Consider the following 25,547-nt stretch of genomic DNA (forward strand, 5'->3'; position numbering starts at 1 on the left):
TCAAACCTGCAGAGTAAGGGAGGCACAAGGAGAGCTCTGCAAATGAACTTAGGAGAAAAAAAAGATTATTTAAGTTCTATGCAAAGAAGATTTTAATAGACTTCACGCCCAAAATAAAGCATTTATCAAAGGAAAATCTGCTAAGCTATATGTCACAACTGGAGGACAAAGCATTTAAGGGGAGATGGTAGAACCTGGACTTCAGAATTAAAGACACAGAATGAGAGAAGATCACCAACAACCTCGCTGAACACAGGAAGGATGCAAATTAAATAGAGGCAGAGAAGTGAATTTAAATGGAGGACAGAGAGGTACCATTCAGCATTATGTAGCTAAGCTTTATGGCAGTTTAATAAAACCTCACATACTCTCAGAGTCTTTTCACACCACAAACTTACAGAATCAAGATGATCTGATCATTTTTGCCACAAGAAAAGAATGATATGACTCAAACTAGTGCTCTCTGTGAGTAGAGCACTCTCCAAGGGAGGGAGGAAAAAACAGCCTTGCCACTTTCTAACACATGGCAGAAAGGTGTGACAGGTCCCAACAAGCAGAACAGCACAGGGTACAGTGACTTGAAAAAAAATGTATAAAATTATGACTTTCAGAATTAAAAAATATATGTTTCCTGACCAAAAGGAAAAAAAAATCCTCTTAACTTCTAAATGTAGTTAATTTGTGAAGTTCAGGGGTGGGAGGGAAACAGCCAATGCCTTTGGCCTAGAGCCCTAAAGAAAGGAGCAGCTCAGCTCTCATTCTCATTCTGCCGGTTCCTCCATTTCCTTGGCCGATTGTGCAATATTTGTTTCAGCTCTCCCACGGCAGGTGAACAGGTCTGTGAGCCACCAGCTCACAACGCCAGCCAGGAATGGTTCAAGTTCACTCAATCCCATCAACTATCTTAGAGTCACATTAACCATCAAAGATATGCAGAATTCAGGCAGTTGGTTAACACAGGCAGATAATCAACAGATAAAAATGGCTTTAGGCACTGCTGCTCCTGATCTAAAGCCAAGCTACAGAATATGCCAAAAATCTGCTTTAGAGATGCAAAAGAGTGAGAATTGCTCATTGAAGAAATGCAAATGTATATTCATGTTCTCTCACACACCCAGGTACCCTACCTGTTTGAGACAGAGGATTGTAATTTCACAACAAATAGAAAGGTGTTCGTTGTGACACTGCTACTGATTCACCTCCTACTGAGCCAGAGAAAACAAAAGGAAATAATGTTCTTTATTTCTATGGCCCACATTCTCACTCCAGCTGTTTTCTCACCAAGGCAGGAGACAGTGAGGAAAAGTTTAGCTGTTTTAAAAGCTCTTAAATGTAACTCAGTGTCTCCAAGATCATTTCCAGGTCCGGTGATTCTCCTTCAGCATGCCCAGAGCAGGGCCTGCTGGAAGCATCTAGCAACAAGGCAAGCAGGGAGCAGATCCAATTGACATCCCCTCTCTCCTGGAAACAAAAAGCTTTGGGGGTTCTCAGAGGGTAACGCTGTTGAAATTAAATAACAGAATTAATGAGAGGCAGAGTAAAAGACTGCACAGCGTGTGTGGTTTGGGAAATAATTTCCTGGGCTACTCCAAACTTAGAAAGTTGTTCTGTAGAACACTAGTATGTACACCAGGTTGGAGCTGCAGAAGAACACAGAATAAGATATGAAGGCATGACCTTTTCAGAATTAAGGGAAATAGAAGCTTGAGTCTTCCTATTAATTAGCTGCCAACAAAGCATACATGTTTTGTGGTTGGTAAATAAGCAACACCTGGATTATGCTGGATAAATGGGACAGATGCAGCTTCTGGAGATAAACAAAACCAGTATGATGTCCCTGAGCTTCACAACTGCTAAAAGTAGGGATTTGCACTGAGCCTGATATTTCTTAAGCAGAATTTAAGAATTTGTAGTATAAATACATAGAGTCTCAAAAACTTGTGTCTTCTGAGATTGTCTATTTACAGAATTCATGTGAGGGGGACTTAGAGATGATGTAAAATAGTCAGCAGAGGATCAAGTGTCAGCAGTCATGCTTTAACAAAAAGCACAATGCATTAGTGATTTGTATTTTGAGATCCAAAATCCTCCACTCTGAACATTTCCAAGGACAGAACAGTTCCAACCTACGAGCCTTATTTTTAAAAAGTGTTTCAGATAAGAGCAGCTTAAGAGAATAGAAATTAACTTGCTCTTTAAAGCACAATTAAGGAGTCTGTGATCCAGGAAATGAAACACAAAGGCTGCTGCTGTTACCTCGGTGTTCCAGTACCTGAACCTGGGGCAAGCTTCTTGCTTTTTCAGAGATGGAAACACAGGTTTCTTTAAGGAATAATTTCTTGGGAAGATCCCAGAGGCTTCTGATATCTTTGGTTCTGCTGATCAGTAAGCAGGCTTCAAACCAGAGGAAGGCAATTTGCATCTAAGAGCAACACAAAAGAGGAAGAACCTCGGGGATTAATTAGGACCTGGGAGATTTCTCTTGGTGGGCAAAGTAGAAGACTTTTTCTACCTGTTGATGAATAATAACAACAGCAGACTGAAGCCTACAATGTCAGGGCCCACTGGGAGCACTGGTCTTCAAATCTGACTCCCAGTAACAATCAGCAGGATTAGGATTAGGAATAAAATTTCTGAAAGTACATTGAGACTGGATAAAGTCAAAAATCCAGGTCAGGAGACGTTGCAAAACAGTGGAAAGTGCAAGTCTGCAAATTAGAATTTCAGGAACAAACCAAAAAAGCTCACTGCTTCACAGGCATTTCTCAACCTTCTGCTTTTTGTTTTAATTTTTTTTTTTTTTTTGCCCCTCCACCTACTCTGGTTTATCAGACTGATTGAAGCCAAGCCAGAACTTCAAACACAGAACAAAACTTCATTCAAACATCCCCAAACATCTTCCAAGGCCAGAAAATTGAATGGCATGATTATTCTGAGGACAGCAGAGAGATCATTCTTTTAAGAACAGAAGTCCACCCTGCCACTGGTCAGTAGATTTGTGCCCAGGCCAGCTTCTTCCAAAGTTGTGTCAGAACAGTTGAGGGGCTCTGGACCAAACTGATCTATTTGCTCACCAGAAACAGCTGGATATGTTCCCCTTTCTCCTTCAGACCTTCGAATTAGAGTTCTGTAAGACCCAGCATGGACCCAGCAGGTTACACCTCACACAGGCACCCCACACATGTTCTGTACCTGTAAGATGGAAGATGTGCTGGCTCTGGTGGAAACAGAGTTAATTCTGCCCAGGCCAGCCCTCCCAGTGCTGTGTGCTGGGAACACATCAGTGCTCTGAGCCCTGCTCCCAAGGCTCTCTCCAACATTTTCCCTCTCCACAAGGCTGGGGGTGGGCAAGCTCTGGCAGTGGCAGGCAGATCCAAACTGACCAAAGGACTGTTCCTTTTGCTTTTAATAAATTACCTTGATCTTGACCCACGGGTTTTTTCCACCTTCTCTGTCTCTCACCACCCCATCCTTCTGAGGAGTGACAGAACCCAGCCACAAGTACCAGACTGAAACAGGACCATAAATTCACCTGAATCTGGAACATGGCAGTAACAGGTTTGTTAGTACAGATCATAAACACCTTCAGTCTACTCAGGTCCTCTTTATTACTTTTTTGATTGTCACTTAATAGCTCACACTGAGGGTTGCTGGGCACTAAAGTATAGCAGAATATAAACAAAACAGTTGAAGTACTTCCTAAAAAGACTACAAACTGTTTAGTTGAATTTAGTCTAATTAAAAAAAAGTCTTCATTTACATCTATAGAAGCCATTTAAGCAAGAAATATGATAGCTCTTAGCACTAATTTCCATAAAACAAGCATACTGGATCAACTTGCCTTTCTGGTTTTTTGGCATCTGACTGCAGAATTACATTAACTGATGGATATCAGAACAAAAACAACTTTGGATTTATCATTTTATTGTGTTTGTAATGTGAGTTAGGTTAACTGCTACTCGGGTACGATTAAAGCTACAATTTAATAAATCCCATTGTAAGGATGATCAGATTTCAGAAGAGCCCTAATACAGGTGGTGTGATGAGCAGGTACACATCCCACTGCTAAGCAGCAGGTTGTTTGGCAGACATTCCTCAGCCAAAAAAAGTGTCTTTTGGAGTTCAAAAAAGTTCAAAAGGTGTTTAGTTGACAGAGAGCAATAATCCTAAAACTGTGTGTTTTGTTCAGATACCTGCAGGAAACACCCTCATGACAGACCAAGTCAATCAACCTTTCCTTTCCAGAAACCTCTGGCACACTGAAATAAGTACCACAAGAAAAAATGTCAGAGCTGTGGAAACAATAAGGCTGATTTTGCTGACAAAACAAACTCAGTTTTCAAGTTTATAAAGAAATATCTTTGTCAGTAGTATTGACAAATTAGTTAACTGCCATAGTTATGTATATAATTAATGGCCAAGTTGTTTTTATACTTATATATACATATATATATATATATATGTATATATATATATAAAATCTTTGGATAAGTAGAACATATGCACAAACTCCCTCTAAAGAACATTGATCCTAATCACAGAAAATCATATAAAATCAAAATCATGTAGATCAGAGAAAACCATCTCACAGAATATTCCTGACAGTTTATTTCACAGGAATAAAGAATGGAATTCTAATAATGTTTCATTTTACAGACAGACATAGAGAGAAACATCAGCTGAACTGATGGCAGTTCATCAGTATTAACAACCCATACATTCCCTATGGTTTACAGTTCCTTAATTATTAAAAGCAGATAAACCATAGCTGTAGCCAATCCTTTGCAGCTTTTCACATGACTTAGAAAGGCTACATAAAAAAGGCATTCTCCTTTAGATTACAGACATTAGCCAAACCTATATACTTATTTGCAAAAGACTATCACTGTTGTAATGAGATCTGGTTTTCTGAAGAGAGAAAATAAAAGGAAGAAAAGAAGTTCAATCAAAGCTCCTATTCAGTGCAAGGATTAAAAATAAAGGAAAAGAATACACTGGTTATTGCTTTGCCTCCCCCAGCCCCACTGTGAAATTTTCATATCCTTTTAAAGATGTATCCGGAACTCTGTCAAAGAAAAACCCAGAAATACACACAAGAAAAAAGTACTCACACTGTTTGGGTGTTGAATGGCAACTTCGTGCTGCAGCCTAACCCGCTGTGGCATCATCACATCATCCTGGAATAAATAGCACACTGTTACTGAACAGAAAAAGGGTCACAGAACACTACTGACACACATTAGAATATGTTGCTAAATGAACATCATTTTACTGGCTCGCAGTCAGAAATGCAAATGGAACAGATATTAAGAGACTTCACACTTTTTGTGGATTAAAGTGGATGCTGTTGGAGCTGGAAATGATGGAAACTACTACGTGACAATGGTGCTGTGATCTCAACACACATCCACAGCACCCACACATTTCACATTTATTTCTCAAGAAACTCTCCAGCTCTTTCACAACTCCCTGAGCAGCACTGGCAGTGTGAGGACAAGGAACCACCCTCAGTTAAAGCCATGAGATCTGAGACACAGCAATGTGAGGAAATGTTCTCTGTAATCTGGCTGTACCTTGTTCCACTGAAAATGAAAAGCCTTTGCTCTCTAGATCTAAAAATATGTCATATTTCATGGGCACAAAAACTAGTACTTGTGAAATGAGAAAATTCTAAGGAAAAGGAAAAAAGGGAAGTATCCACAGTCATAGAATGCATTAGCATTGACACTGGCTTTAAAACACACCACTGGAATTTAAATGTTGTGTTAGTACTTCTTCCACTTGTAGCATAAAGATCTGTTCTATTTACATACAGAAAGATAGGTTGTTTCGTGAAAAGTCCATAACTTTGCTATCCTGCCTTGAACTGTTAGGAGAGATTCCTTTCAAACTTATATTATTTCCCCTTCAAAATTAAATCCTTTCTAGACAGTGATTTTACAGTTTATAGAAATTATAGCACAATTTTTCTTCCCTAATTTTTTTAGGCCTCTGAGGTTTCTACCTATATTGTTTTCCATGTTGGTGTCAGATTTTCCCCCTTTTAAAGAATCAGTCATTTTTAGATTCTGGTTAAAGTTAACACAGCCTATTTCTTCTCAGAGTATTTCCAAATAAACTTAATCAGGCAAACATAATTCAAAGGACCCCTGAATTCCTGTTCTACAGACACCCTTTTAACAGTTCCTCACACTGAAATCATTGTGATTTTCCTATTAAAGCACAAACCCTCAATATTGAATTTCCAACCACTTTCACATTAAAACTTCCCATCAAGTCAACAGCAACAAAAAAATATTAGTGCTTAAATATCTACAGCTTGAGGAGTTGAATGACCTTGCTATAAAGGTGCCCCTAATAGTTTTATCAAAACATGCAGGATAAAAAAAGTTTCAGAAGTAGGTCCAACTATTTAATACAATTCAAGGTTAAAGATAAAACAAAATAACAATAAAACTGACTCCTCACACATAAGTTTATAAAAGATGGGAGGACTACGTTGACAAAAGCATTTTTCTGTATTTTGCATTTAGGATATGTTTAGTAATAAACATGACAGCTGTTTCTGATTTTCAAAGCCAATAGAGCAAAAAAACCCTTCTGATTTCCTGTGACTTCAAAACTGCAATAATATTATTTACCACCTCATCCACTTTATCCATAGAGTACCAGAATTCCAGGATCCAGCAAGTGTTCCCATAAAACCTTTACCCTATTTCCCACAAGAAAAACCTATAAATAAAATAAAAACCTAAAGACCTATATATAGATAATCTTATTTCTTTATGCCAAGCACAAAGCTGATTTCTGTGAATTAAAACCTGGTTTTCATACAAGCAATAGCAGATATATTTTAACTGAACTTTGTTCACCCCTTTACAAGTTGCTGAGGATCCTTGGATGTTTTCTTGGTAAATCCAAAGGAAGGGGGAAAAAAGGGGGAAAAAGGGAAAAAAAGGAAAGAAAAGGGGGGAAAAGGGGAAAAAGGGGGGAAAGGGGGGAAAAGGGAGAAAAAGGGGGGAAAGGGGAAAGGGGGGAAAAGGGGGGAAGGGGGAAAAAGGGGGAAAAAGGGGGGAAAGGGGGAAAAAGGGGAAAAAAGGGGAAAAAGGGGGGGAAAAGGGGGGGAAGGGAAGGAAAAGGGGAGGAAAAGGGGGGGAAAGGGGGGAAAAGTTGGGAAAAAGGGGGGAAAAGGGGAAAATCCACCAAAAAGCCAGGAATTCCAATGCTCAGAACAATGTTACCCTAATTTTTTACAAGATCCAACATTTGCTCTTGTGCTAAAAGATCTCACTGTTCCTGATCCCACACAAGAGAGAGAACTCTCACATTCACAAAGATGAAAAATAATATACTCGATTTAAAAAGGTTAAATCAGCTTGGAAAGCATTCAAACCAAATCAAAATAACCTATGCACCAAAGAGGTCGATGTCATGTTTTCATAACCACCCAGTTGGACAGGAATGGCTCCGTTCCCCTAAGAAAACACTGGGCCAGTTGGATGCTATTGGCAAAACTCACAGATCTGGGGCTTAGGCTATCAGAGAGCATCAGCATTCTGTAAACTCCAGCTAAAGAGGGGGCACTGCAACCACAAAAAACTTCTAAATGCCTCTTTTTATTAATACAGCTTTGTTCTCTAACGCTGGAAAGCTCTGTGAACTCTTAGCCTGGATGGCCTGTATTTCTTTTAATAATTCTGTCTCATTTTTTATGAGCAGCTTTACACACACACTGCACTGCTGGATGGCTCTGTGATACCTTCTGAGCTCATGCAAGGAGAAAGAAAGATTGGGGGGAAAAAGAATATGATAGTTTAGGACATAATCCTAAATACTATAATAAAGAGTAATATAATAATACTATATATAGAATATACTAATACTATACATTATAGTAATGAGTAATCTAATAATACCATAATATTGTAAGAATGAGCACAAAATATAAATCACATCCCAGACAAAAAGGAGATACAACCATCATTCACCTTTTTTGGATTCAGGTTGGTACCAGGAAAGCAACTGCAAAACCCAACTTTGACAGATTCCTCACCATGGGTGACTGGAAAGGTAACCATGCATTTATAAACGTGTTCATAGTGAAATAATCTTAGGGAACTCAGATGGATTTAAGACTGGTGTTTAAAAACCTAAATAAATCTGAATTAATAAAACGAAAGCAAATGGACCACAAATTAAGAGTACCTTAAAAATTATGGAATTTTAGCAACTATAGTAATAAACAACTGAGGTAGTAAAGTATTTTACCCAACAGTACATGGTGCAATCACAAATTTTCTATCAAAGCTGTTGCACTTCTGACACTGAATTCAGCAAATGTGTTGCCAGGCTTCAGTTTCTACAGACAGAGTTTGGTCATCTTTTTTTTAATTTTATTTTTTGGTTTAACACTGAGAATAACACCTCAGTAATCAAGCAAACACTTTCCAAATTATTTTTCACTCATCTCAGACAGAAAAAAAAAAGGCCTATACAAAAAAGGGAAGTATATTTGGTTTGTTTCTGTTTCCTAGGTGAGAGTTGGGAAGAAAACAATAGTAGCAGTGACTTACATTGAAGAATAATTTTAACAAAACAGAAGTTTACAATAAAATCCAGTTTTCTCTGTTCACATGGAAGTCTCTAATGGTTGTCCCTTAGCAGATATACAGCTGACAGGATGAAGAGAAATTTCTCACATGAAAAGAATGGAGAAAATAAAAGAAATTTCAAATAAATGCTAAATAAATGCATGCCTTCCTTAATCATATACTTGGAATAGAAAAGCTGGCCCCTTCAGCCAGGCTGTGTTGATCACATTGGGCTCCACAGTGGTAACTTCATCATTTTCCCTTAAAAATTGGTGCTTCTGCACTTGAGAAAGTAAAACAAAATATACAATTCAATGCACAACACACATCTACTTTCTGCAACCAAGGGCAAGTTCACAGAAAACAAAACATTACAGCTCAGTATTGAGGTGCTTTCTTAGGCTCACATTACAGACTCAGCATCTCCTGCTTTTCCAAACTCCTTCATATTTGGCTGCTCAAAATGAAAAAAGGATTGAGAGCTGATGAACTCCACTCCCATAACAACAGCACCTTCTTCCCATCACAGCTATTAAATTCAAAATACAACCAGCAGCAGCAGCGGGAGGAATGTTTCACTCACTGAGCAACAACATGGCATCTCCAAAATCTTTCAATTCATCAAATGGTCCATTCGTTTATCCTGCACCTGCTCGGACTAGAGGGAAAATCTTTCTTTGCTATTGTTCAGTTCAACTCCTTGAAGCAGGAAAGTGAAATGCCTGGGACCTCCAAAAACTGGCCTGTCAACAGCTCTGCTGAATGAAATACCCTGATCCCAGGCAATTCTCCAGGGGCTGGTGTTTGAACAGCCCCACACTATCAAACCCATTGGAACCAGGCACTCAAATGGCACCCACAAATCACCTGAGACTAATCATCTGTCAGTACTTGCAAGAACAAAAATCGTAAAAAATAATGCTGCTTTTCTGTTTCTACTCCCAAATTAAACTGAGAAAGAAGGGGACAACAAAGAGAACTTTTCAAATTTAAGACGCTGACTGCATTGAGCACCTTTCCTTTTTTTTTTGAGCATAGCAACAAACAGGTCTACATGGAAAGATCTTTGTGGTGCTCTTATGAGCCTGACAATCTTCTTATGGAATCTTTTAATTAAGCAGCACTATTAGTTAGTCAGGAAACTTTTGCTGTAGAAGCAGCTCCCACCTCAGTGCATTTATTCAACAAATGCAGACAATGCCTTTCCATATCTTGCTTTTCTGTGGTCACTGGAGATCACCTTTGATTTTTTTCTCATAGTTAGATCACTGAAAAAAATGATGTGTTTGAAGCCAAGTGAAGCAGGTAACTCACAAGGTGTTCAGCAGCAAAAACCCAGACAAGAGTAAAAGCTTCACCAGTGACTCCAAATGCCCTCTTTAACTACTGAATAGATGAAGACACATGTAGGGAGAGGTTATGGCAACCAAATTCTGAAGGTTTGCTTATTAAACATTTCATACCAGACAGAGGCATTTAATCTGGTTTAAATACAAGCACACCTTTACAAAACAACGACAGGGATGATGCCTTCAAGCACTTGTATTTTGACTTTTTGGTGCTCATTAGTGATTAGGAAAGATGGACAGCTCTTCTGGTAATGGAGTTCACCACCACATGCACACCTGCTATTTGTGTCACAGCTTATTTCAGTTTTGAAATCAGAGGATAAGTTCCCAAGGAACAGTAAACAACAACAGAAAGGAAATACATGAACTCTGATCAAATCATTTCCTAACAAATACAGACTAATTTGAAAGAGAGGAGGAATATTTCAGAAGTTTATTAGTGCCTGTAATGTATAATGGCAACAAAGAGGAAATCCATGCTTCCAAACCCAGGAAGTTACAGAGGCTGGAAAACCAATCTGTTTATAACTGAGTGTGCCTGACACATCTGGCTAGAGAAGGACCAACCACCTTCCTCCAAGGCCTTTAGCAACACCCCCTCAACGAGGTGGGTTTGAACTTGAACCTCAAGGAACACAGAAAATTTGAAATTAAGCAATTATGCACACAGCAATTAAGAATCAATATTCCCAATTTAAATCATGTAAACAAATCTCCCAAACCAAAAGGCACAGGTCTGCAGCTGCCAACAGAGGAATGACAAATCTGCTGTGGTTCATCCTCATTTTTGGTGAATAAAGCTTACTTGTGTCCCCGTGGCATTTTTGACTATTAGCAAGCAATGACACTGTGGGAACATGGTTCAAAGTCATATCTTTGAACTGCCTGAGAATCTCTGAAATTGTGATACATTGCCAACAGAGCCTTTCAAAAGATTAAAACAAGCACGTTAAGTTCTCAAGTGATTATAACTGGGTTTGAAACACTGCAGGTCAAAAAAGGACACATTTTTATGTTTCTGCTTTAACAGTCAGGAACTCTCCAACAACACACTGGATAAACCTGAAATAATTGGAAACTCCACAGGTTATTAGGATGAAATGAAAGCATGATCCTTTTTTAAAGAAACGCAGTTTCAGACAAGTAGAGGCATGTTTATGTGCATGTCAGTGAAAACAGCAGCTCAAAGCAGAATTTTTAGTATAAGAGTTCTGCTGTGCTGCAATTGGGTAAATGCTTCTAACAGAGATGGCACCACCCCAGAGAAGTGACAAACTGCAGCTAGAGTACAATGAAACTGGCAGATAAAGTCAGAACTGCAGACAATTTGAAGAAGAAAAGCTAACAGTGAAATATATTTACAAAATTAGCTCTCATTTTCCCATATTATACATGTTACACATGAAAAAATTGTTAAGGAGCTTCAATTTTCCTACTTGTTTTCCCAGAGGGGAAAAAATGCCTTGGTAGCTTGGAGGTGAAATCTGTAACAACAACCACAGTAAAATAACTCCACAATAGCTGTTAGTCCAACAGCTGCCACTTCATACTAGAAAAGGCTGATCAAATTCTGACAGTTCTGAGACCTGTAACCTTTTTTTTCCACATTTCTTCCCAGTTTGTTGTCCTCAGAAATCTGTGTTGAGAGACATAACACGAGCAGCTTGGCTCCAGCTGGAATGGCAAGCAAAAACAGTCTTGCTGGAGCCAGCACTACCAAAGATGCTCCCAAATATGCTCATCCACTCATTTCACTTCACAGAGAAAACAAAGAATGCACAAAAAGCCAGGGATGCATTTCTCCACCTATCTGTAATGTGCACAAACAGCTCCATTCCTCTCCACATCCACCTGCAGCAAACCTGAAATTGTGGCTGCACTTCTGAAGGTCAATTCCTTGGCATTACTGCAGCACATTCCAACAGGCTGATATCAACATTCCTTCCTAGAGAGCTGGATACTGGACTGGTGACTGAAATGAAGAAGGTAGGTGGTGTGTGGAAGCAGAGTTGTTAAACAGCTGGCAACATCTGTGTCCCAGCCACTATCACACAACATTTACTAACTACAGCCAAAACACTGAGCAATTTTTGGACTCGTAGCAGTTTCAACATTCATTTTATTTGCTCTGATCTGTTTTCAGCAAAACATGGTAGTCACAAGGGGAGACAGCAGAAAATACATTTAAGTAATGCCAGGTATTTAATATTTCTTTTGTAACAAGATTAGGCTTCTGGTAGTCCAGAATGCCTCTGATTTGAAGAAGCAATAGAAATGCATAGAACAGAAAACCTTGGTAACCTCTCCTAAGCTTATCCACACTGTAAACCATGAAATCCTCAACTCATTTCAAGTAATTCTTGATAATAATTAATTTAAACTTCTGCTAATGACAATATTGCAGAAATACAGTAACATTACTAGTTATACTCCTTAATAACTGTAATTTGCTTCCCTGATGTTTTGTTTTCCTGCACTAGTCAGCCAACAGAAACAGCACAGCAGCAGGAAGATTTTAATATATGGTAAATAACAAATTGAGAATGCTGAAGAATCACTATGAAAATATGAATTAACTTCATTTAGAGAATTTGATTTTCTAGTTTACTGCTAGTGATTTTCAACCATCTAGATCTGTCTGAATTGAAAAGAAAGACTAGCCCATAATTTACTTCAGTGCATCATGCTATACATATTTGAGACAGAAGATGTGAAGCTTCATGGCACAAGAGTAGATTCATTTCTCATTCATGTGCTGGTGGGCTCAGATAACTTCAGCCAGCTCAAGTACACACATTCCTCATCCCACAGACTCCCTAGAATGCCCTGTGCAATGTAATGCAAGCCTAGAGTACCCAAACTTTGCAAATCATAAGTTCCTTTGTTGTTTGTTTTTTTTTTTCATTTTAGATATGTAAACAGCCTCACTGACTAACAATATATCACAAAAATCACAACATTTTAACATATGAACAAAAAAAATTTCTTCCATCAAGTTGATAATGCACGTGGGGTTTGCAAACTGAAGGATTTCCCTAATTAAAACCTGAGAATGGCTGCAGAGTGCACACACCGGCTCTCACAACACTTTTTAACACGCACAGACAATCATAATATTCAGCTGAATTGTAGCTGAAAACCACCCCTGCCAGCAGCCAGTTCATCCTGTACTACCCTAACCCATAGCTCAGCTCCAATTCAGAGGGAAAAGAAATCAATCTTCAGGTGAAATTACAGGAGATCAGCGAGCCTTGAAGGTCCTGCTCTTCTTGCCTGCTCCCAGCACACGGCCCCACTCCTGTGCTCAGCTGGGCACCTTTGTGAAACCATTCCTGCATATTCAGCTGCACGAAGTGAGATCCTTATCTGGGGGTTACTGAGCTCAATGGCTTCACAGAAGATATCCAACAAAGGACAGGAAAAAAAAAATCAACTGGGAAGGTGAGACTTCTCCTATTTTACATCAAAAAGCCAGTAGATTAGCTCTTAGTTTCTCATCAATGCAATTTTCTGAAGAATGTGGGAAAGAAAAATCCTCAAAACACCTAAATACCAACCTTGCCCAGCCCTGTTCACAGCAGCTTGTGAAATCTGATATAATCAAAGAATGATGTAAGGCTTTCTACAGGTTGGAATACAACCTTACAGCCATAAATAGTAACCAGCACATTAAACAAACTCCTTTAAGCAGGTTGTCTTACAGCAAATCAGCAACTCCATTCAAAAGGAAAGGATTATATTGACAAAACCAAGTCAGACAAAAAGCATTAACTTACTGAATCCAGAAAGCAGAGGTAGGTTCCTGAGCTCTGAATTACTGCTTGATTTTTAGCAAATCCAACTGTTGAGAAAGCAAAGATAAAAACATGGAGGAGTTTTTACTGTTGCATCTTTAAAAATCTTAATAAAGTGGGGAACAAACGAGAGAAAATACAAAAATCAGTACCATATAAAGTACCAGATTTTTCCATATTTAAAGCAAGGTAATTTGTGCATATTGAAATAGGAGGCCTATGGCAGTCATGTTCTCTGAGTGAGTACCAGAATTCTACAATCAAGTAGAATAAGAGTACTTTTGCCAGCCCTCCCCAAAGATATAATATGCAATGTGTATCTTGAAAAGGGCAGGTTTTATATCCAGAACCTCAGCTCGCAGAATCCCAGAAAGCTTTGGGCTGGAAGGGACCTTTAAAGCTCATCTACCCCTTGCAAATAGCAGATTATGAAAACCTTTGGCTGTACATACATTCATCTTTTAAGCCCTAAGAAAACCAGCAAATCATAAAAGAGGCAGAGAAGGACCAGAGAAGGACCAGAAACTGCTGTTCTTCCCATCAGGGTTCTCAGAAGGACTCAAAAAGTCCTGTTCCTTGGCGCTTGCTAAGTATAAAGTTTGCAAATCAAAAAACTTCACGTGCCATTCATGTAAAGGCACGTGTAATGCAGAGAGGAGCCAAAGCAAGCTGATTTATTAGATACATACACAGAGCACAAAGGTGATTTATTTATACCATAACATGTTCTATCATCTATGGAGACCACACTGAAATGTCACTTCAGACAAACGACAACACTGGCACCTAGGGTGTCTCAGTTTCTGACCTCCTGACACTTGGTGAATCTTTTTACCAACCTATTAATTTCAGGAAGAAATGAATGAACCAAAGAAGAAAATTGTTTTGTCAGCTTAATTTCTGAAGAAGATGACTGCTCTGGAGATTCAAACAAATGGCAGAAGCAGAAAAATAGGAAGGAGCAGGAATCCACAGCTGAAGGTAAGGATGGGACTGCAGCAACCACTGGAACACACCCACAAGGTGGGAATGCTTAGCTGGGATCATTTTTGCAGGTAGACAGGGTGTACTTAAGAACATTCTGATCTCTGAGTTCTTGCCCTGGGCAGCATTCTGCCCACACTATATCCAGTGTTAGTCTGAAAACTGCTGCATGGATTCCACTTGTCACACATGTAACACTTCAGCTTCCTTTGGGGTATTAATGGAACCAAGTCAGGGAATCCAGCAAGATCACCCTGACCTGCAAAATGAACATTATTGTGAAGACAAGCAATATTGTAGGGTTTTTACTCTGTAGGGGGAAAACTGGAAATGTAAAGCCAAAAAATCTCACCATGAAGTGGAGCAGAATAATTTTAAATAACATTATCCACAAAGTTTCTGACTTTGCATTTGAAAAAAAAGCAGAGTTCTGTAATTCTCTTATCCTTTTATGTGTTACAAATTTAAGTTTGCTCAGGAAACAGATTGAACTGGGCTCAAAGGTTCCCTTAGTTGTAATGCACGTGCTCCTTGGCTATTTTGCTGAGCTGTCCAAGTACAGAAAAAGACTTATGACTGCATTTCTCACTGCCTCAAGGAACATTATGTCAACTACCACCAGAACAGGACTAATAAAGGCTCTTCCTTCCAACTGTGTTATTTTTTCTCATGTACTTTAATCCTCACCTCAACTTCTCTTCACTGTGTGTTTTTTGGATTTATTATTTTACAGGATGTTTACATTCTACCTTTTACAGACCTATGAATATGGAATCTCATCTACACAGTAACTCTCAGTCTCCTTCCTCCTGGCAGTAAAAAAGCAGCTGGCAGAGCCAGGAGCTGCCACAGCAGCAGAGCTGGGTCCTGGCACCAGCAGTTTGAGTGGGAAACAACTGATGCAAGTCAGCAGGCCTGGGCATGCCAAAGCAGCAAACCCCAGCCCTTTACTTACCCCTGGTAAAGCAAGAGAGTAAAGAACAGCACCAAAATGGTGACAGAATTCAATCTGCCCAACTTTAAACACATCAGTACTATCAGAAACCACAGCAGCTGTAAAGCAGCCTGGACTTAACATACCCAAACATTTCAACAACCTTCAATGGATAATACTGAATGCCAAGGAATCAAAAATGTAAGAAAAGAGTGAAGGAGGCTTCAAGGCAACTAGAAGATGGCAATTTATTACTCTATGAACTTCCTGAAGTATTTCAGAGCTCATTTTCAAATAAACCACTTTAAATAAAATCACGAAATATCTAGTATTTGTCATGAGAATGAGTTGGAAAATATTTCTTGCTATGTTTAAGAGAGAAACATCCTGAAGTTTTTCATGTACCAGATATCTTTTAGAGGAAAGAGAGAGAAGAAAATACACATATTTGTTAAATTATTAAGAAGATAAATATAACTCCCCATAGAAGAAACTAGGTATTAAAAATTCTTTCACCACAACAAATGCTGTGTTTGGCATGAGTAAAAAAATTTCTTTAATATTACTCTACTGAACAAAATGAAATGTTTGTGCCAGGTCTCTGAGTTTTGTAAGGCCTGCTTACTTGGTGAAAAGAGCCTGTTACCATGGTTACAGCCGTAAAAACTTAAGCCTCAGTGAGATATTAACATTCCTTACTCTTGGAAAGAAAAAGGTTTCCTTTTTTTAGGCAAGTGACCCTTTCTTTTTTCCAAGGTTCCCCCCCTTTCTTTTACATGTTAGAAAAGAATCAGAAATAAATCCTAATCTTGTGTAAATAGTTGAAGATGTGAAGCCTGACTAGTACATTGTTTCTGTACCAAAGCATCTTCTTTTAAAGGCAAGACTCCTTCCAGTTGTACCTAGTCCTTGACAAAATGAAAGTAAATCACCAAAAGCAAACAAATGCTATGGATTTCAAGTAACCTGCTTCTAAAATTTAACCACCATGAAGTAAAGATGTCCTTGTTTTAATGGTGACCTGAGAGTGTCTCCCACTCTCAGTGGATAAGCCCGGGTTTGTTTTTTAGCAGAACTATGCATTTCACACTATTATTTAAATGATATATTTAAATAGTGCACAGTCCCTCCCACCCCCAGTTTATTAAAGATCTGTTCAGCCTCCAGCTACCCCAACACTGACAAATGCATGCTAAACCAAAAAATAATCTGACCTATCCACTGGCACAACGGAATTCACAACTGGAACTCAGTTTTAGGTTCAGTTTCCTGAAGTGCAAAGGAGAACAGACATCAGAATTCTAAAATTAAAAAAAAAAAAAAATCCTGCCTGTGTGTTCTGGCAAAGTAAAACCTAGTTTATACACAATTGATACAACACTCTAGTAGGAACAAGACTTTAGACATAGCAAATGTTGATAAAAATGGGAAATATGTTACACAACACGATGGTATTAGCAGGAACATTACTAGCTATCTTAAGTATCAGAATTAACAACCTCTGGGATTATTCTTTGATTTAAAAAATTGTAACCTACTTAGTTTCTTGATCAGTTTCTTGATCAGTAAAAGAAGTCAGTTTTGAAAAGAGACTGATCACCCAATAGCAGAGGGGGGAGGAAAAAGAAGAAAAAGTTACAGGATTATGAGTAATTCCTGACATTGCTCAACTCCAGCTGTATCAGTTGCCCAAAAGAGAAAAATTCCCTCTAAAAACCTTGTCTGCCTTTTGTCATTACCAGCCCAATAGTTCTAATATTACAAGCTGCACTGTCAAAACCACACCAGTTCATGCTAAAGGTATTAAAATACTAAAAATATTTATAGTAAAGGTTATGCTGTGTTACTTCAGTATCGCTATGTCTGACAACTATTTAAAAACAGATGTAAAGCCTACAGTCAGGAGAAATGACAGTAAATAAAGCCAGGGGCCTCTGCCAGGTTGCAGATGAATTCAGTGCACAAACTCCCAATTTATTTGCATGTTTCAACAGGGGATGAAAAGCAAACTTTCTGAAACAGAAGTGGGCTTTTGCATAAGCAGATCATCTTGAGGAGACTCTAATAAGCCTGAGTTTCTTTACACTTCAAACAGGACGTGCAGTGAAAAAACACAAACTGTCCAAATTCTGTGTCACACTGTTTCCACAGCGTGACTTTTAAGAGATAACTTCAAAGACACAAACTTGGAACCAATGATTTAACAATTCCTACCTGTCTACTCATTAAAACAAAGTCCAGAATGACAGAAACATTGGTTACACAGCTCCAGTACAAAATGTGAGCACACTGTTCTTCCTTTGTGATCTTCCACCTTTACTGTCACTCAACAACAGCTTCTCCAAAAAACAACTGACTTTTATTTCTGTTTTACATTTTAGGAAGATTTTCTGCTAAAACCCCCCCAAACATAAACCAACCAAAGCAAGCAAAAGAAAATCTGTTTAGAGAGATTTATTTGTAATCTTCTGCAGTGGGTGTGATTCTCATTAGCATGCAAATGATAGGGGATCACATCATAACCTGTCTGACAGCTCACCAAACACATTGGTTTAGCCCTTTGAGTGAATACTTGGGACTTTAGTGAGAGTTTTTAGCTCACATCAAAACTTCTGAAACCTCTGTTTTGATTTGATCATTGAAGCAATATCAAAAAGGTATTTATTTATTTTCTATTTCAGGGTCTATTTTACTGGACTGAAAGATATGCATTTACTTTTAAAATCCTTATGCAAGGAATTTTTAATGTATTTTTTTTCTTAGAACCCATCTCCTGAAGATAAATCAGATATCAGAAAGCCACAGTAAAATTGTAAGCAGTAACAACATTGTGTATACTACAATTAAACAAAATTCTTTTGCTTTTGCAGAGTAGAGCACACAAGGGCTAAGCCAACTTCTTCTTTCCTTGAACATATAAACAAATTCTAGAGAGCCCAAAGCAACAGGGCCAAATTCAAATTGGAATGAGTTTTCAAACAGAGCTCTAGAAAACAATGTGGGTTTTTTTCCATTGCAGTGGAAACAGCTACAAAGACACTTTTCAATCTAAAAATCAGAAGGTGCCTGCAATAAGAACCAAACTCTCCCAAAATTAAGCTACATACCACCTCGAGGCTGGGAGGAATTGTTGGTTCCAATGATTACTGAAACACCAACTTCTTCCAACTTGATCTTCCATTTCTCAATTATTTCAGCTGAACCATCCTAGAAAAAATAATGACACAGATGCAGCTATTTTAATTTGTGAGTTGAAGTGAACCAATAATTCTTGTTAGAGACAGTGTTTACTTGGACAGTATTTTAAAGAAGGTCTGAAACACACCTTACTGGCATCATTAAAAATTGACAGCTCCATGGTTCCTTCAAAATCTTGTTCCCAAACTGACTTCAGGCATTGATCTAACCAGCGTTCACTGTTGTGGACAGGCAAAATGATAGACTACAAAAAAACAAACAGAGATCCACATGCATGTCAGGAAGCATATCTTTGTTTACTTACTGTGTATTTTGTAAAAAGGAGAAGTAGTAGATTCTTCTGAAACTTAACTTTCACCAAAAAATGCATCTTAAAAATAAAAAAAGAAGGTGAGGAACCTTTATTTTCATTACAAATATATGATCTGCTTTCTTCTCTATCAAGCTTCTTTTTAAATTAAGTTCCATGAGATGGTTTTTGGTAGAAGTCCAAGGAAACAAGAGAGACCACTGAAGCAAACCCACAAATGAAACATCTGTAACACCACCCTAACCTGTTTCTGGTATTCCTGCATTTCTTAAGCCACTGCTCACTTTTGTCCTCCATTAATACATCTTACTCATCAATTTCTCTTCAAGCCTAATTGGAGATGCTCGTATATGCAGCTGGACCCTCAGGCTGCAGCCAAGATTTTAAAAATGATTCCATTTCCAACTGCTCTAAAGCACGTTGGAAGTTGATCTGTGATGCAGCTCCACACTCTGCCACCCCAGCTTTCCTCCTACAGCCCCTTGGTTCAGAGGTGCACACACAGCAGGAAAACTCACCTGAAAGATTTGAAAATTGGTTAGAAACCAGAGAGGAGGGCTTCATCTGTTCAAGTTTACTTACTCATCACTGATCTAGTTATCCCTAAAAAGCCAACAACCCCCAAAATTCTTTCAGTGTCTCAAAAGAGAACACATTTCCTTCACAGCATGCAAAGGCCTGAGAAATCAGCCTGGTGGTACACTGGCTGTGTTTGAAAAGGGAGAGCCAAGCCTGCATCTGCTAAAATTACTTTTAGATGGGGAACTTAAGGGCCTGAGTAAGTCCCAAGAAGTCTCATGGGACACTTCAAGAAGTCCCTAGAAACACAATTTAAACTCCTCATTATGTGGGGTGACCACAAACGCATGGTTGGAAGAGGGAGAGGATTTGTTCCTATTGTGAGCAGGAGAGAATCCTAAGAAACAAAACACTGGGATACTAAGATGGAATTATTCACAATTTAGGGCCATGTGAACAAATGCACATGGTGCAAATACGGGTGCACACACCAGAAGGCAGATTTTTGGACACTGAAGGATGTACACACAGGTACAACCCAGTCCTGTGGGGTACAATGACTAACAACACCTCACAGCCAAAGAAAACAGCAAACATCTAAAATGAATCGTTATGTTTGCCCAGTTATCCAATCACAAGAAAAAAACCAAACAGAATTAAATGTAGCAGCAATTTTAATGAAGTAGTTTAGAATAGATAGAAGTGAATACACTCAAAAGGTTGGCAGTACAATTTGGTTAAAATGAGGAATAATCTGGTTCTTACAATAGCGCATAAGCAAAAATTACCACGGGGTACAGAGTGCAAGGGCTTTGGGACCCTGCCACCTCACGTACAAGGTCGTTAAGTTACAATTCCCCTTTTTATGCTGTGTGCCATCACCATCTCCTCCCATTTTCGATTCCTCACAATCCTATCTCCACCCTCATCATCATCTTCATCCCGCATGCGCCACCATCTCTTTTAGGTGGTCGCAGCATTCTTTGGGGTCATCTGAGGAAGGCTTCTCCTCTTCCTCAGGTGTCCTTTATTTCACCTTTGGATTACACATGCGCACCAAGCTGGTATAATATGAGCCAAAGCTAACATTATATAAGCTAATATAATGTTCTAACATTAAACCAATAAATCTCATAAAATTAACATGTTCCTGATTTCCACCCAAGTTTTCCCTCTTTTCCAGATAAATTTAGTCATACTTATCTCTTACTCCTTCCTGTCTTGAACATCTGCAAGAGAAAGAGGGGGGACGGATCCCTCCCCTGGCATTTCACTTTTTAACCATTTCATTATCTCCAAATATTAATTACTGTATCAATATTGATCACTGTTTCAGTTTTGTCAGCACGAATCACAGCTATTTATCACATGAATGAACCTCCTGATTTTTGGTAGGATGATGGAACAGTTCTTAAAAGAAGTAGGACAAAAGCTCTCTAAACTTTCAAGCAAAGTAGGCCTTTGATTTGTGTTTTAGAGAGATAAATAATATAGGGAGAAACAAAAAAAAAGTGAAACTGATTACCCAATAATTATAACACACAGCCAAAAAAAGATTATTTCAGAACTATCTCAGATTAGTACTTTGAGACTAAAATAAAAGGAAAAATCTGAGATTCTGAAGTACTATATTCAATTTATTCAAGATTCTAATATTCTTTATGTAGACATGGCAATTAAAATATGACCCTACACATCCATACCAATCAATCTAACATATTCGTTCAGGAAAAAAGGGTTCCACAATTCTTCCAATGACAATTTAAACTTGTGCAGTTTTGCACATCCAGAAAAATCAGTTATTTTTCAATTTGTTTTCTGATTCACTTCGTAAAAATTTGACTAAGCCATCACCAACTAGCTTGCCATTGGTTTGAAAACTGGAACTTCTTTGCTTTTTTTCCGTGGTGTACTCCTGTTTTAAGTCAGGGCAGCAGTGCAAAATAGCAAGATGATGTTTGACCTCCCTGTTTAGTTTGAACTGAAAGCAGAAAAAAGTACTTTGAGGGCAGCACATATAAAACATGCCAGAAATACCTGATGGTACTGAGGTGCTCTGAACTGAACTGCTCATAATATACATAATATACATAATATATGCTCCTAAACACATTACTGTGAGCAAATTCTACTTCCACAGAACCACAACCACCATGCAGAACTGGACACCTGCCAAAGTAAGGCCCAGAGCTGAAGTGCTGATGATACTTCTGGGTAAAACCTGAAAAAATTAACAAATCCACACAAATAACTGTACTTAGCAATAGGATTAACACTTCAGAGTATTGCTGATGTTATTTACCAGAGTTTTGTTAGGTTCCACCATTCTTGCTCAGCTCACTGGTATTCTGTGTCTAGTTTTATTTTGAGGATAAATCAACAATCTAGACTTTCATTTCTCCCTCGTTCATGACCAGATTTGTACCCTGGATTAAGAGTTGCAACTGGGCAGTCATAAATTGGCTTTTAACGTCGTGTGACTGTATCAGAATAATTCCATCTCCTTGGACCAATTAAAGAGGGGAAGAACATGAACCGGGCACTATTTCACTTACAGGTACAGTGTCATAGCAAAAATACCAGTAGGTAGTAACCTCCAGAGACTGTGTCAGCTTCTCCTGTCCCAAAACAAGATCAACCACAGCTCTGGCATTGACAAACCCTCTCCAGGGTCAAACACCAGCCTTGCTAAGGCACTCACTAAAAGCAGGCATAAGGAAACCTCGAATGGTTTTCCCAGTGTCCTTTTGCTACAGTTTATGCCAACTCCTACTTCCCAATCCCAGCACAGATGATTATTCTAGCTCTCCTTGCAGCAACCCTTCCTGTATTTGAAGACTGCCACCAAAACAGTGAACTACAGAGACTGTAAAGCTCCCTCAAAGTAATTTTGAGTATTTGGGAGATGAATTGCCAACAACTAGCATGCTTTCGGCATTACAAATCATCTGAGTGAAAATCTGAGTGATCTGAGTCACAATTACCATTTTGTTAGCTGAGGCTGATTTACAGCAGCATCCAGCAGAGAGGAGTTTCATGGCCTATGAGCCAAACACGACTCTTAAAACAGAGCTGTGAATCAAACCTGGACTTGAGCATTGTGACACGACCTGGATTTCCCTGAACTCCACACATTCTAGACGAGTATTATATATATTTCTGTATTCTGATATTTCTATTTATACCGCTATGTAGGCACAGATAGATGTTGTATACTTAACGTTATTTATCTGTGTTTTATTTATAGATAAGTGCGCATATATTAAAAATGTATATATATAACATATATACACGCCATATATACACACACTATATACATATAAATATTTATATATATATATATATATATATATATATATATATATGAGTGTGTATGTATGCATGTGTGTGTATATATATGTATATATGTATACAGGTACGGGAAGTAACAAAACCAGGAAGTGCTGTCGGAAGATTTCACGACTTTCGCTGCCAACCCCGTGTACCCGAACGCGCCGGCACCGAGCCCTCCGGGAGAGCCCTCCCGGGCCAGCCCCGGCCCCGCCCGAGCTGCCGTGTCCGCCCCGGGCACAGCCAGCCCGGGGCACCCCGGCCCGGCCCCGCCTGTCACGTACCACCTGCACGGGGGGCTCGGGGCTCCCGCCGGCTCTCCCCGGCTCCGCCATCGCCGCCGCCCCGTAGGGAGGAGCGGGAGGAACAACCACAGAGACGGAGGCTGGAGCGGCCGGAAGAGGATCTGCTGGCGGCGGCTGCCGAGCCCCGGCCCCGGCCCGTGAGGGCAGCCGCCCCAGCGCCAGCTCCGGCCCCTGAGGGCACCCCGGCCCCGACCCCGGTCCCGGTTCATGAGGGCACCCCAGCCCCGGCCCCGGCCCGTGAGGGCGCCCCGACCCCAGTCGCGGTCCGTGAGGGCACCCCAGCCCCGGCCCCTGAGGGTACCCCGGCCCCGAACCCGGCCCGTGAGGGCACCTCGACCCCAGTCGGGCACCCCAGCCCCGGCCCCGGCCCCTGAGGGCACCCGGCCCCGGCCCCGGCCCCGGCCCGTGAGGGCACCCGGCCTCGGCCCCGGTCCCGCCTGTGGAGACAGTCGTACGGAAAATCACGCTATGAAAAACCAGTGTCCACAAAGGAGACAGAGGAGTCCTGCAACTTTATTGGAATAAAGGGAGAGGCCACACGCCCGCAGGGTTTTCTCTCTCGGGGACCTCCCTCTTATCCCAAATTCCCGGCCGCTCGTTGCCCTCTTCCTTTCCCTTGCTGAGGTACTGGGAAGGTGCAGCCTTCCCGAATCAGCTGCCACGCGTTCCCTCCGTAAACAATGTCCTTTTCCCTTGATGTTCAGAAGTTCAGGCTTGTGCTGACCCTTGTCCGTTTCAGGAGTCAAGTGGAGCTCTGCAGCAAACCTGCTGCTTGTTAATAGAGATGTTAAGACCCATTTTGGAGATGTTAAGACCCATACTCACTCATACTCACCCACACTCACCCGCTCATCCAATTGTTTGTTAAGACATTAGCACACATCTTCCCTCTCACACTGATTCCTCAGTTGATGCTGTCCACGCTACCCCACCTGTTCTCTAAACTCCAACCTGTACATTTTCAGCAGTGTTACAACACTTTTTCTAAGTTATTTCCCACACTGAGGTATGGTGACTGCCTGCCTGAACTGAAATTTGTGGAAATTGAAACAAATTTTTAGCTTTGGTATTGATCATCGTATATATTCCTGGAGAATGATAACAGTAATGCCAATGTTCTCTAATCTCTCCAGTCTGTGCTTTTCTTGGTCCAAACTAGTGTACAGTGGTTTTTTTTAATAAATAAGTTTCTAATAACCTTTAAAAAAGAAAAATTGCTGGTGGTGATGGTGCCATTATCATAGAGTCATGGAATGTTAAGGGGTTGGAATGGAATGGACTTTAAAGATCATCTGGTGCCACCCCCTACCATGGGCAGGGACACCTTCCACTGTCCCAGGCTGCTCCAAGCCCTGTCCAACCTGGCCTTGAACACTTCTATGGATGGGGCAGCCACAGCTTCTCCAGGCAACCTGTGCCAGGGCCTCCCCACCCTCACAGTAAAATATTTGTTCCTGAAATCTAACCTGAATTTTCCCTCTTTCAACTCATTACTCCTTGTCCTGTCACTGCAGTTCCTGACTTAGAGTTCCTCTCCAGCTTCCTTGTAGGCTCTTTCTGATACTGGAGGGCAATTCAAAATATGCTGGAATGTATTATTGATCATTTATTAACTGAAATGATGGTTGTGCAACCATTTGCTCCCTTGAAAGTATTCACAGCTAAAAGGGATTGCAGCACCAGGCCCTGTACAACAACCTATTCAGAATTTTTAAAATTTGCACAAAGCAATCTTTGTTAAGCAAAATCCTGAGATTATCCCTTGTTTATTTGAAGAGCCTGTTAAACAGCCAGACAATTCAAGGAGCAAACAGAGCAGAGTTATCTTAAAATGTTGGTTGGCACACAAATCTGAGAACTGAGGTGAGGAGAACAGCCAAGCAGTAATTTACCCTCAGAATCTATTTCAAATTATCTGCACAGCTTCTCACCGTCCAGCCTGAGTGTAATCTCTCCATGAACAGCACTGTTAAATATGATCATTCCTGTTTCTGGCGACAAAGGCTGCTGGCACTGCTATGTTGCCTGCGTGCCTTGCTTTATCTAGGAAAGTGTAGCAGAGTATTGCTTTACTCACCCTAAACCAAACAAAAGTCCTAGTCAGGGACAGCGCCTCATTAAGCGAAGCAAAATGCAGACAAAGCCCTTGCTGCCTTCCCTGAGGAAAATACAGAACCAGTCAAACCCACCAGAAATGTTTTCTAAGTTATATTATGTAGCTGACCACAGAAAG

General features: G+C 39.9%; 1 protein-coding gene and 1 long non-coding RNA gene across 5 annotated transcripts in view; one reads left to right on the top strand and one right to left on the bottom strand.

Annotated features, from left to right (window-relative positions):
- Nucleotides 1–23,576, bottom strand: part of B3GNTL1 (UDP-GlcNAc:betaGal beta-1,3-N-acetylglucosaminyltransferase like 1) — a 106,060-nt gene extending 82,484 nt beyond the window's left edge. For 2 of the 4 annotated variants that reach the window (XM_038156790.1, XM_038156788.1), the window contains exons 1-5: nucleotides 23,294–23,576; nucleotides 18,978–19,094; nucleotides 18,760–18,859; nucleotides 13,717–13,781; nucleotides 5,112–5,177 (exon numbers count right to left, since the gene is read on the bottom strand). In XM_038156790.1, the coding sequence (XP_038012718.1) occupies nucleotides 5,112–5,177; nucleotides 13,717–13,781; nucleotides 18,760–18,859; nucleotides 18,978–19,094; nucleotides 23,294–23,344 (399 nt within the window). In that variant the 5' untranslated portion in view covers nucleotides 23,345–23,576. Of the gene's footprint in view, nucleotides 1–3,417; nucleotides 3,447–5,111; nucleotides 5,178–13,716; nucleotides 13,782–18,759; nucleotides 18,860–18,977; nucleotides 19,095–23,293 lie in introns of those variants that run through there. The other 2 variants (XM_038156791.1, XM_038156793.1) reach the window with 2 other exon arrangements.
- On the top strand, nucleotides 12,613–15,664 carry LOC119709274. The gene is made up of 3 exons (XR_005259321.1): nucleotides 12,613–13,381; nucleotides 14,587–14,715; nucleotides 15,452–15,664. It is a non-coding gene; the product is annotated as an uncharacterized LOC119709274 (long non-coding RNA).
- Nucleotides 23,577–25,547: the final 1,971 nt, after the last annotated feature.

Source organism: Motacilla alba, chromosome 18 (assembly GCF_015832195.1).
Source record: "Motacilla alba alba isolate MOTALB_02 chromosome 18, Motacilla_alba_V1.0_pri, whole genome shotgun sequence".
NCBI classification, from domain to species: Eukaryota; Metazoa; Chordata; class Aves; order Passeriformes; family Motacillidae; genus Motacilla; species Motacilla alba.